Consider the following 13479-nt stretch of genomic DNA (forward strand, 5'->3'; position numbering starts at 1 on the left):
AACAATTTTAAAAATACACTTGGTCAAGTGTTATTTTTGTAATTTTCCCATTCTATAATTGAGCATATGATTTCAAGCATATTATTTACAGCTATTACTCATATATTAAACACGAAGCCTCTTGGATTCCCAATAATTATATTATTACATTACATCCCTTGTTATGTTAACCAATAATTTACACAACTTTATTCCAAGTTTCGTGTTTTATTATTCAAGCAAGTCGTTGACTCGTGGCTCTCTACTCTCTACTTTATTTCTCTCCAATGATACATACGGCATACCCCCATTATAAATCTAAACATCGCCTTACATTTTCTACTATAAGCCTATAATCCTCTTTACAAATATGAAGTATCTTCAAGCTTTCCTTCATTTACTCTTCTTCCTTATATTAACAGCAACATCAACTGCAATTGCGAAGTACGCCAAATCAGGTTGCAGTGATACGTGCGGGGACGTGATAATTCCATACCCATTTGGAATCGGTGCGGATTGTTCTGTCAATAAATGGTACATTGTTGATTGCAAAAACTCAACACCATATATGTCTGCACTCAACAACCTTGAAGTCTTGAAGGTAGACTTGGAAGCTCAAACAGTCACCGTTAGTATGCCAAGAATCCCTCATTGCCAAAACGCAGTTGGAAATAGCGGTCAGACCACGAGGAGTTTCGATCTTGGCAGGAGCCCCTTCGTGTTTTCCAAAGAGTACAATAAATTTGTATATGAGGGGTGTGGTGTTGCTATTATGACGATGGATAATGGGAGTGTGGTCACAGGGTGTTCAACAGCTTGTTTGAATGCTACACTTGGTGATAGGAACAACTGTTTTGGAAACAGTTGTTGTCAAACTGCAATTCCTCATTATCTCAAGTCTTACAGCATTAACCTCACCGGCTTAGGAGAGCAAGATGGAGCTTGTGGGTCTGCCTTCTTGGTGGAGGTTAAAACATCATATCATGAACCTGATGAAGGAAGGTTATCTGACTCATTTATTCTCAAGAATACCTCTGTTATCCCGGTATCACTTGTGTGGACTCTCACAGACTCGGATCAAGTAACTTGTTGTGACAACATTCCCCCGCAAAGATTAAAAGTGGATATGTTTAATGGCACTCCATTAGATACATGGGGATGCAGCAGCTTAGGCTTAGTATATACACGGTCATCAAAAAGGAACCCTTATTTAGTAGATGGGTGCAAGGAGGACAATGGTATGTAATTCAGTATGTCGTATTTATTTGTTTGATTTGCTTCTTAATACTTCTGAATTTGGATTTGTAATGTACTGCGTTGCTAACAATATTCCAGTGCCGAGTAGGCTCGTTGGTCTCAGGTTTATTTCTCAATAGGTTCCCTTAATTTAACCCAAAAACACCCGTTACATTTTCTGGAATAACCATTCAATACTTACAAAACAAATGAGGGGCAATAGTACCTGCCCCCTATTAGTTTAAATGGGCTGGGCGGCAAATAGTTTTGTTTTCTTATTGGCCTGGCGGCAACCAACAACCAGCTTTTTTTTTTTAGTTACAATCACGATTTTGTCGCCAGTTAAAAATAACATTTTTGTTTTGCCCTCAGCTTAAAATTACGATTTTTACCTCAGTTAAAAATTACGATTTTGCCCCCAGTTTAAAATAAAAAAATGGTTTTGCCTCAGTTCAAAATATGATTTTGCCTTCATTTCAAAATTACGATTTTACCCCAATTCAAAATTGCAATCTTGCTATCGTTTTTTTGGACAAAACTATGGTTGTGTTTTATTTTACTTCGTTGAGTCAGTGTAGTTTTTTTTGTGCCAAACAGCTGCCTAGCACTCGCTAATTAGTCCTGACAAATTGTTATTTTGCCCCCAACTCTAAATTACATACTTGCCATCGTTTTAGTTATTTTTTTGGCAAAACTATGGTAGTGTTTTGGTTTAATTGGTTGAATCGATGCATCTTTTTTTTAGATCGTGTTATAAGTAGTATGTATAAGTAACCGAAATAAAGGCATACATGTTAGTTATAGACTAAGAAATATTCGGTTTAGCGTCCCGCAATGCGGGCGACGCATAAGACTAGTTGTTTACAAATATGAAGTTATTTCAAACTTACCATTTACTCTTTTCCTTGCCAACAGCAATTCCAAAATACGCCAAGAGAGGGTGCAAGGATATGTGTGGGAAGGTGAGGATTCCCTACCCTTTTGGAATCGGTGCGAGTTGTTCCATCAATCCATGGTACGTCATTGACTGTATCTCCTCCAAGCCACATCTGGCTGCACTTGACCACTTGGAAGTCTTGGGCGTGAGCTTGAAAAATCAAACAGTCACGGTTAAAACGCCCAGGATCTCTGCTTGCCAAAAGCCAGTTCGGAATAACAGTGAGACGATGAGTGTCAATCTTGGCAAGAGCCCCTTCTTGTTTTCCAAAACACACAATAAATTCGTATTTGAGGGGTGTGGTACTGCAGCTTTGATAGATAATGGAAGTGTGGTCACAGCGTGTTCAACTGCTTGTCACGATGTTACACTTAGTGATGGAAACGACTGTTTTGGAATTGGTTGTTGTCAAACCGCAGTTCCGAATTCACTCAAATCGTACAGCATTCAAGTCACAGGCTTGGAAGAGGAAGATGGAGGTTGTAGAGGGTCTGCCTTATTGGTGGATAAAACTTCATATGACCATGGAAGGTTTTCTAACCCATTTACCTTCAAGAATGCCTCGTTTGTCCCCGTTTCGTTTATGTGGACTCTAACAGACTCGGATCAGGTAACTTGTTGTGATAACGAAACCCCGGAAAGAATCATACTGGATATGTTTAATGGTACCAGTACTACTGTGGATTCCTGGAAATGTTCTCTATGGACATGGTCAGCATACACAAAAGGAAACCCTTATTTAATAGATGGATGCATTGAAGGTGAACATGGTAAGTACTTGAATATATATATATATATATATATATATATATATATATATATATATATATAGTATATAGTATTTATCTGGAAGCATAGTTTACTTGTTCGTTTCCTGACATGCTACTTCCTGTTATAGATGTAGGGGATCCTACAGAAGAGTGCAGAAGGTGCCGAGATCATGGAGGTATCTGTGGAACTGACAATACATATGGAGTTGATGGTTCACTTTTCAGTCAGACCTTCACTTGTCAGCATTATAATAGAATTTCCCTGGGTGTAATTCTAGGTAACGTCTTTTCCTTACATTCTTGGCTAAAAGTTTAAAATTTAAACGATTAGATTTCTGATTAAGGAAAACGAAATTGATTTCTGATTTCTGAAATCAATAGACAAGTAGACAACCGGCATCTACATATTAATAGCCGATAATTATGCCAAAGATTGTACCCATTATTGTATATCTTAGACTACAACGTATGGTGATGGTCCATCCTTGGAGGATGATCCGCCACGTAGGTGACACGTCATAGTCCTCCCAAGGATGGATCATCCTCCAAAACTAGAGGGCATGGGAGGATGGTCCTAGTTATAATCCTCCACCACTTTTATGTTTTTTTATTATTTTTAATCTTCTCCTTTTTTTAACATTTAACAAATAAATTAACAAAATATTTTCGTTAATTTTTAAAAACATTACGTAAACTTAAAAAAAACATACATTATAAAAACAGAAGTTTCCTCTAAAATAAAATTCTTATCTGGCTCACAAATGAGGCACATCTTTGAAGACATCATATAATACATTGTACATGGGCTTGGGTAGTACTAAGAAGCCCAACAAATAACACAATCAGAGCCGTTGATCTAGGTCTAGGTTTTCCTCCTCTTTTAACACTTCATCTCCATCATCTTCCCAACGTTCGCCGCATTTGCACAAGCCATTTTTTTTGTCTGCAACACCTTTACACAAGAACACTCCTTCACTTTTCCGGCGATTCAAAACCCTCCACCGCCTCCCCCTTTCTCTCCACCGATAACCGCTTTCTCCGATCACTTTTCCGGCGGTGGCGGTTGTAGTTCCCGGCGGTGGTGGGTTGTTGTTTATTATTATTTTTTTAAACGGCTACATTTGAATGGGGGCCCACCATAATTGGTTCGTCGCAAACGGCAAGATCTCGACGTTGAGGACGGGACGTGGGGGGCGCGGCATGGTCTGATGGCCGTCGCCGTTCCTCGACGGGGTGGGGACGAACCCCATACCCCCTAGCCTTATATTTAGGCGAGATTATTCCCATTAGTTGATAGGCATGAATTCTTTCCATACTTATCATGTAAATTGTATTATAAATATTATGTGAATGAGAATGAGAAGGGACAAGGCAGTAATACACAATTTCCTATATTCCTTTATGGTATCAAGTCTCTTTTGATCCTTCTCTCTCCTACTGTCGCATCCTTGTGCCCCCCACCTTCTTCCTTCTTTTTTTTTCTCAGCTTTTTGACTTTCCCAGTTCCCTTCCCCAATGGAAAATAAACTCCACCCTGCCATGACTATTAGCAACATCAAAAACCTTATTCCAATCAAAACATCTCATTACACCACATGGACATCACTCTTTGAAGTCCATTGTCGTGCATATCAGGTTTCGGACCATCTTCTGCCCCACGATCCACCTGCTCCTGTGCCAGCTCCCACGTCCTCCTCTGATGCAGACGCTGCAAAGGCGGCAGCCGACGCCGCAAAAGCAGCAGCCGATGCTGCAAACGCTTTATGGTCTCGGTTGGACGCCATCGTCCTTCAGTGGATATACGGTACCATATCCACGGATCTTCTGCACATAATCCTTGTTCCCGGGCAATCAGCCTTCGATGCTTGGACCGCTATTGCAAATCACTTTCAGGACAACAAAAGTGCCCGTCAAGTCCAACTCCAACAAGATTTTTCCAATGCCCGTCTTGACTCCTTCCCTCCATGGCTGCTTATTGTCAACACATGAAGCATCTCTCGGATCAACTCACGGGTGTCGGGGCGCCTGTCGACAATCAGCGCCTCGTTACCCAGCTCTTGAGCGGTCTCACCGAACAATACGAGAGTATCTCTGCTGTTCTTCAACATCGTGAACCCCTACCGGACTTCAGCGAAGTTAGATCTCGTCTCACAATGGAAGAAAACAAGAAGAAAACTCAATCAGCCCGTGTGGCGCTCTCTGCGGGGACAGCTCTCGCAGCATCGGTCACGACCAACAGCGGAACGGACCCCTCCTCCTCCGAAAATCAAGGGACCAACAGCCGTGGCCGTGGCAGAGGCTGAGGCCGTGGCCGTGGCCGTGGAGGATCCCACACCGGTCGTGGTAGTGGCCGAGGGTTCGGTAGTCAACCTCAACATCCGTACATTGTTTTTCCAAACTCTTGGGCTGCTAGTCAATGGGGCACACTTATGAACTCTACCAATCAACCTTGGCAACCCACTGTTGCACCTCCTTGCCCATACCCATCAGTGCCTCGGCCTAATAACACTTCTGCAGGTATCCTAGGCCCACGGCCCGACCAAGCATACATGGTTGCCTACACACCAACTGACATACAACAGGCTCTTTACACCTTGGCTCTAAATCAACCTGAACCTACTGGAATTATGGACACCGGAGCCACGGGTCACATGGCCACCCCTCAAGGTAATTTTTCCCCGTCTTCTTTTAATACTTGCACTAATAAGCACATCATTGTTGGCAACGGCATGACCATTCCGGTTATCGGACAAGGAAACCTCACCCTCCCACCTCCATACCCACCCCTCAAACTCAATAATGTTCTTTATGCCCCTAAACTAATCAAAAATCTTATCTCTGTTCGTAAACTTACCACTGATAATTTACTGTCTATTGAATTTGATCCTTTCGGTTTTACTGTGAAGGACCTCAAGACCAAGGCACCTATCCTACGATGCAATAGCTCGGGCGACCTCTATCCGCTGACTGCTCCCATACCTACCACCACCTCGTCTACTACTGCTTTGGCTGCTATATCCCAAGACCGTTGGCATCAACGCCTTGGACACCCGGGCAACTCTTTATTGCATTCGTTGAAATTGTCATCTTCTGTTTCCTATGATAAACCTAATAAAACATTATGTCAATCTTGTGTTTTTGGCAAAAGCGTAAAACGACCATTTACTGATTCTAACAATTATACAGTCTTACCTTTTGATATTATACACAGTGATTTATGGACTTCACCGGTCCTTAGCACAGGTGGCCATCGCTATTATGTTTTATTTCTAGACGACAATACTAACTTTCTTTGGACCTACCCCATTAGTCACAAATCTCAAGTATTTTCAACATTTTCTCAATTCTGTAACTACATTAGCACGCAATTTGAACGTAAAATCAAACAGTTTCAGTGTGATAATGGCAAAGAATACGCAAACACTTCTTTCCAAACATTCTGCAAATTAAATGGCATGCATTTTCGCTTCTCCTGCCCTTATACCTCTTCTCAAAATGACAAGGCGGAACGCAAAATTCAGACCATCAATAACATGGTCCGAACCCTTCTTGCCCAGGCATCCCTACAACCTAGTTTTTGGCATCATGCTTTAGAAACGGCCACTTACTTACTCAATATTAGACCCAACAAATCTCTTAACTTTCTCACTCCCACCACCATCCTCTACCAATGTCAACCCACCTATGAACATCTTCGTTGTTCGGCTCCCTTTGTTACCCCCTTCTCCCCTCCACTTCTATTCACAAACTTGCTAATCGCTCTAAACCTAGTGTTTTCCTAGGTTACCCCTCCAATCATCGAGGCTACAAATGCCTTGATCTCACCACCAACACCATCTTCCTATCTCGACACGTTGTTTTCGAAGAAACGATTTTCCCTTTCGCCACTACCTCACCACACACGCCAAGTTCTTATGACTTCCTTCAAACCCACATCAATCCGCTTCTTTGGAATTCTCTCACCACCAACTCCACGTCCACCACACCTACACCCCAACAACCATCTGCGGCCCAACATCCACAATCTCCCACTTCTGTTCCAACGGCCCAGTCCCCACCTACTACTCAAACCCAGACCGACTCTTCTACCAGCCCATCCACACCTCATTCCCAACCGCAACCGGATAATCCCACTCCACATCACTCACCCGCAACCACCCCCCCTCCCCCACCAACTACCCGCACCATGCGCACCCGCGCAATGGATGGGATCTCTAAACCCAAACACATTCTTAATCTTCACACCACTCACGTTGTCCCTATACCCAAAACTCCCCAATCCGCGTTGTCCATACCTGAATGGTTTAATGCTATGAACGACGAGTTTAGTGCACTTATTAAAAATGAGACTTGGGATTTAGTACCCCGTCAACCCAATATGAACGTCATTCGCAGCATATGGCTCTTTAAGCATAAGTTCAAATCGGATGGGAGTCTTGAAAGGTACAAGGCTCGTTTAGTGTGTGATGGGCGCAGTCAACAGGTGGGTATTGACTGTGGAGAGACTTTCAGTCCTGTAGTCAAACCGGCTACAATTCGCCTTGTTCTATCCCTGGCCTTGTCTCAGTCTTGGCCGATTCATCAACTGGATGTCACAAATGCTTTTTTACATGGGAATCTTGCTGAAACTGTTTACATGTATCAGCCAATGGGGTTTCGTCACAGGGATTTTCCGGAACATGTTTGTCGCCTAAAGAAGTCTTTATATGGATTAAAACAGGCCCCTCGCGCATGGTACCAACGGTTTACTGACTTTGTCTTATTACAGGGGTTCACTCAAAGTAAATCAGACAACTCCTTGTTCATATATCACAAGGACAACCAGGCAGCTTATCTCCTAATTTATGTTGATGATATAATTCTGACAAACTCCTCAGATGCTTTGCGCAGGACACTTATGTCTACTCTTGCCAGCGAGTTTGCAATGAAGGACTTGGGTCCTTTAACTTATTTTTTGGGCATCTCCGTTACTCGCACAGGAGATCGTATGTTTCTTTCTCAGTAATCCTATGCGTGTGACATCATTCATCGAGCTGCCATGAATTCTTGCAAACCAGTTGCCACCCCAGTTGACACCAATTCTAAGCTTGGTACCAACGACTCTCTCTTTCATGATCCCACCACATTTCGTAGTCTCGCCAGTGCCCTTCAGTATCTCACTTTCACCAGGCCTGATATTACTTATGATGTTCAACAAATTTGCATGCACATGCACGCTCCTACTGAGGATCACTGGAACGCTCTTAAACGCATCATCAGGTATATTCAAGGCACTCCTGACTTCGGTCTTCATCTTGGTCCAGCTCCAACTTTATCCTTGAAAGCCTACACTGACGCGGACTGGGCTGGTTGTCCAGACACTCGGCGATCTACTTCTGGCTACTGTGTATATCTCGGGGATAACCTTCTCTCATGGTCTTCAAAACGTCAGCAGACTGTCTCTCGCTCTAGTGCTGAAGCAGAGTACAGAGGAGTTGCCAATGTTGTTTCTGAAATATGTTGGCTAAGGAACCTCTTGCTTGAATTACATCGCCCTCTCTCCAAAGCCACTCTAGTCTACTGTGATAATGTCAGTGCCATCTACCTATCTGGTAACCCAGTCCAGCATCAACGCACAAAACATATAAAGTTGGACATTCACTTTGTTCGCGAGCAAGTTCAACGGGGGTGTGTTCGTGTTCTTCATGTTCCTTCTCGTTACCAGATTGCAGACATTTTCACCAAAGGTCTTCCTCGAGTTCTGTTTGATGACTTTCGAACCAGTCTCAACGTCCATCCTCCTCCCGTTTCGACTGCGGGGGTGTAATAGCCGATAATTATGCCAAAGATTGTACCCATTATTGTATATCTTATATTTAGGCGAGATTATTCCCATTAGTTGATAGGCATGAATTCTTTCCATACTTATCATGTAAATTGTATTATAAATATTATGTGAATGAGAATGAGAAGGGACAAGGAAGTAATACACAATTTCCTATATTCTTTTACATATAAAATGCTCAAAATACTCATATGCAATCTTTGTGAGTTTTTATTAATACACCTGGCAAACAGATCCATGTGTATTATTTTGGGTAATTATTACAAGAGTTAAATGTGGTTTTAGCCTTTGTGGTTTGACTTATATTACCAGTTTAGTCTAAAGGTTTCATTTTTTTGTATGTGGGTCTAAAAAGGTTTCACCATTGCTATTTTAATCTACTAGGTTAACTTCATCAATTATTTCTGTTAATAAGAAAGTCAATTCGGTCATTTTATATATTCGAATTGCTTTTCTAGTTCACAGAATTACATATAAAATGACCAAATTGTCCTTCTCGTTGACAGAAAAATGGATGAAATTAATCCAGTGAACTAAAATAACAAAGGTGAAACTTTTTAGGACATACAGGTAAAAAATAAAACCTTTGAAACAAACTGTGATAACATCCCAAACCACGGGGACTAAAATGACGTTTAACTCTTATTACAAACTGTTGGGTTGTTTAGGGTCATAGATAATCCATCAAATACTCATTCTAACCTCGCACCCACACTCCGCCTAATTTAACCCGACCGTTTTGTTAAATATAATTTTTAATCCAAATAGTAGTGTTTTTAAAGAAAGTATTTAGCGAATAGGTGTAGTTTAAAAAGTACATATTAAATGAGGGTGATTAAAAAACTATTGATCCTGAGATAGGTATACCATTGATCCTCAGATAGGTATAGTTTTAGCTTATCATGTTTTTCTAATATATTATAATAAAACATTAAAAAAACATTTTATCTTTCATAAAAAATGAGGAAAAAGACACAAAAACTAGATATTAACTGAAAAATCTAACTAGATTTTGAATTTGGATGAAAATGTCAACAAAATTGTAACCACAGAGACTCAAATTCAAAAGGAGTTTTGAACTAATATGCCAAAAGTGATTAAATATTAGACACTATTTTGAGAGTTTACTCTTTATTCTATTTTTTCCAACTAATTTACTTCTCTTTGTTTTATTTTTCTTCAATATTCAATATGTTCTATAATCTTTAACAAACTTATTATATTATGCTTTTTTTCTACTAAAAACAACACTATTTGAAGTATTTTAAGAACATAATTAACTTTGCCCAAAATAGTATACCTCCGCCTACTTTGAAGTTTTACAAGTATTCTTGTTTCGAGTTACATCGATTATAACTGTAGAACACAAACACAATATTTAAATTGTCATATTTTAATTATAAAAAAGGTAAATTTATGTAATTACGAATGTGTAAAAAAAATATTTATATAGGTAGGAAATTCGGAATGTTACCAAATAATAAGGTGAGGGGATTTTGATAACCTTTACTTCCCACATGTCATGGATGTGAGATTTATAAATTATAAATATATAAAGGTGCGATAAAAAAACATATAATTCATGGTGTGATAAAAATTTACGTTCTAGGGCGACGAAGAAAAAACGTATAATTTAGCTAAGTTTTAGTGTCTTGAAAAAAAAAACCAATATCGTTTTTAATTATATACGAGAGATTTATTTGAAGTTTAATTTTTTGTAACATAAACACTTAATTACTAGAAAGATTATATGTTTATATATAAAGTATAATAAGTTGATTGAAATTATAAAATGAAGAAAAAATTTAACGAGTGATCAGATGAAAAAATAAAAAGTATAACGTCTTGATGTGGAAAAAATAATTTGGAATTATTAAAAAGAATATATGATAAGTTGAAAACACACGTCCCACCAATACGGTATAAAACTCTTTTTTTCTCCGTACCACTCATCTAACTAAAACTACACTATATATCAGTTTACTTCTAATATTCAAAACACTCAGAGTTGTTAAAGATAAATAAAAAATCCAATACTCGAAAACGTTAACTTATAGGAGTGAGTAAGTTTAGGTCCGGACCGAAAATAACCGAGAACCGAACTGAAAATATACCCAACCTGACCCAAACCCAAGTACCTAGGTAATTAGATCGGTTCTCGGTTCTTTTCATGGTGAAACCCGACTTTGACTTATGTACCGGGACCGACCTATCAACTTAATGAACTTATTAGTAAATTACTTTTAAGTCACTTAATTACCCGGTTATTGTCAGTGACCCAAGTTCAATCCACACTTGTGTCACGTTCGTGGACTAGGCAATGATGGATAGAGTCTAGCCTCCTTGCAGAGGTGTCAGTCTCTATCCTGAGCCCACCCGGGTTTTCGTCTCATCGTGTGTACGCCATAGAGTTATGCTTTTATGGTGTCACAATGACTGTCAAATGGAAGCCGGCGGTATGGTTTCCTAGGGGAACGCTCAAGCCAAATTCTGAAGCAAGTGTAGGCCCGGTTAAGACAACATAGTCCGGCCGAAATAGGACAACGGTGCTCTCCAATTTGGGGAATGTGATAGCCTAATACAAGAAAGTCGCTGTTATAAAAAAAAATTACCTGGTTAGTCTATGAGATTTCTTAAAATTAATAGGTTTAAGTATAATAGGTTTAAGTATTAAGGGTCTCAAGTAACTGCTTAACCATTCAGAGACAAATGTCTGAACCATTAATAAATCTGCTCACGAAACAAAAAATCTAACCCATTAAATACTAAACCAGTCTGAACCATTAAAAGGTAACAACAGCCCATTAGATACATGTAAATCAAATATTGAATTGGTTTTTGCTGCAAAACGTCAAATCTTGTACTTGGCATTTTAAACCCTTAGATTTCTAAACAATTGGAAATGGGTACTTCGTTTGAAAATTTTCCACTAGCTATAAGCAACTGCATATTTTGGAAACATAATATTTTAACTTTATAATTTTACTTGTAGCTTAATTGGAGATTTGGAGAAGTTCAAATACCACTTTGGTGAATACTTTAACTATGTTACAAAATTACATTCCTAAGAAACTGTAAAACAAATGAAGACATAATTAATTAATTTAGGAAGTGCGTATAGCATTTAGTCTACTTTCTAACAAGTTGACTTTGTATGGCCGTAGGTGTTAGCATAAGCATGGGTGTACTTTTTCTTATTGCAATTGGCTATGTATTGTACAAAGTGATCAAGAAAGCTAAAGAAAGAAGGCAAAGGAAAAGTTTTTTTAAACGCAATGGTGGTTTACTTCTAAAACAACAAGAAGAAGCTGATCCATCTTTAGTTGATAAAACCATACATTTCACATCACGAGAGTTGGTGAAGGCCACTGACAACTTCAATGAAAACAGGATTCTTGGTCGAGGAGGTCAAGGTACAGTCTATAAAGGGATGTTGGTTGATGGAAGGATTGTAGCAGTCAAGAAATCAAAAGTTGTTGATGAAAGCCAATTAGAGCAGTTCATCAATGAGGTGGTCATTCTTTCCCAAATCAATCATAGGAACGTGGTCAAACTATTAGGATGTTGCCTAGAGACAGACGTTCCTCTCCTTGTTTCCGAGTTCATTCCAAATGGCACCTTGTATGATCGGCTTCACCATGAAACTGAAGACTTCTCAATTTCTTTAGATATGAGATTACAAATAGCTACTGAAGTTGCAGGAGCACTCGCTTACTTGCATTCAGCAACTTCCATTCCAATATATCATAGAGACATAAAATCCACCAATATACTTTTAGATGACAAATACAGGGCCAAAGTTTCTGACTTTGGAACTTCAAGATTCGTTTCAATCGATCAAACTCATTTGACAACCTTAGTCAAAGGTACATTTGGCTACCTTGATCCAGAGTATTTCCAGTCTAGCCAATTTACTGAAAAGAGTGATGTTTATAGTTTTGGAGTGGTTTTAGTTGAACTATTAACTGGAGAAAGGCCGATTTCTCTAACTAGACTTGGTGAAAATAGAAGTTTAGCTACACACTTTATGTTGGCTATGGAAGAAGGGTGTGTTATGTCAACTTTTAATGCAATGGTGCTTAAAGAGGGTACTAGGGACGAGCTGATGGTTTTAGCTAACCTAGCAATGCGATGCTTAAATATGAATGGAAAGTATAGACCAACAATGAAAGAAGTTGCTATAGAGTTAGAAACCATACGAAGGTCGCATATTCCCACTACCTTTCAAGCGAATATCGGTCCCATAGTGTGTGGGGAGGAATTGACGACACCAGCTTATCCCGAATTATCATCAACATCAGTGAGTTTCAATGAAATTGTTAGTCAATGATGTATAATGCTATAAATTTTATGGTTTAATAAACATATGTTTTCATAAAGTTGCAGTACATGTATAATTAAGTTTATTTTATCACAAACAAGTTAAGTTTGCATGAGAAAAGTAATTTCATTTTTCATAAAATACTCATTTCCAGTTTCTTTTATTATTAGTATATACATGTGCAATATTTTGGAGTTAGTGTCATATCGTTGTTGTCCTAAGCTAAACTGACAATGGACGCTCGTCCGTGTGCCGTCTGTCTGGTCATCTTGATTCAGTGTATTGGCTTGGACTTAGGGGTTGACCATATTAACTAGTCTGATATACGCATTCCCGAGATGGACTTGGTCCTCAAAATAAAAAGAGGCTCGATCGTAAGGAACGAGTTGGGGTTTATGTTGTACGATCGGTT

At 39.3% G+C, this 13479-nt stretch overlaps 1 protein-coding gene across 1 annotated transcript; it reads left to right on the top strand.

Moving 5' to 3' along the window:
• Positions 1–205: 205 nt before the first annotated feature.
• Positions 206–13143, top strand: LOC110908593 (wall-associated receptor kinase-like 1). Its single transcript, XM_022153537.2, has 4 exons — positions 206–1217; positions 2131–2922; positions 3051–3200; positions 11911–13143. Exons 1-4 carry the CDS (start codon positions 350–352, stop codon positions 13074–13076), a joined length of 2976 nt encoding a protein of 991 aa, XP_022009229.1. The 5' UTR covers positions 206–349; the 3' UTR covers positions 13077–13143.
• The last annotated feature ends 336 nt before the right edge of the window (positions 13144–13479 follow it).

The sequence above is a fragment of the Helianthus annuus genome, chromosome 14, assembly GCF_002127325.2.
Source record: "Helianthus annuus cultivar XRQ/B chromosome 14, HanXRQr2.0-SUNRISE, whole genome shotgun sequence".
Taxonomy (NCBI): domain Eukaryota; kingdom Viridiplantae; phylum Streptophyta; class Magnoliopsida; order Asterales; family Asteraceae; genus Helianthus; species Helianthus annuus.

Excerpts from the sequence above, each read along its gene's own strand:
- LOC110908593 (XM_022153537.2), top strand. The coding sequence starts at position 350 with ATGAAGTATCTTCAAGCTTTCCTTCATTTACTCTTCTTCCTTATATTA. Across the intron at positions 1,218-2,130 it reads TGGGTGCAAGGAGGACAATG|CAATTCCAAAATACGCCAAG; the intron begins GTATGTAATTCA and ends CCTTGCCAACAG. Across the intron at positions 3,201-11,910 it reads TTCCCTGGGTGTAATTCTAG|GTGTTAGCATAAGCATGGGT; the intron begins GTAACGTCTTTT and ends GTATGGCCGTAG.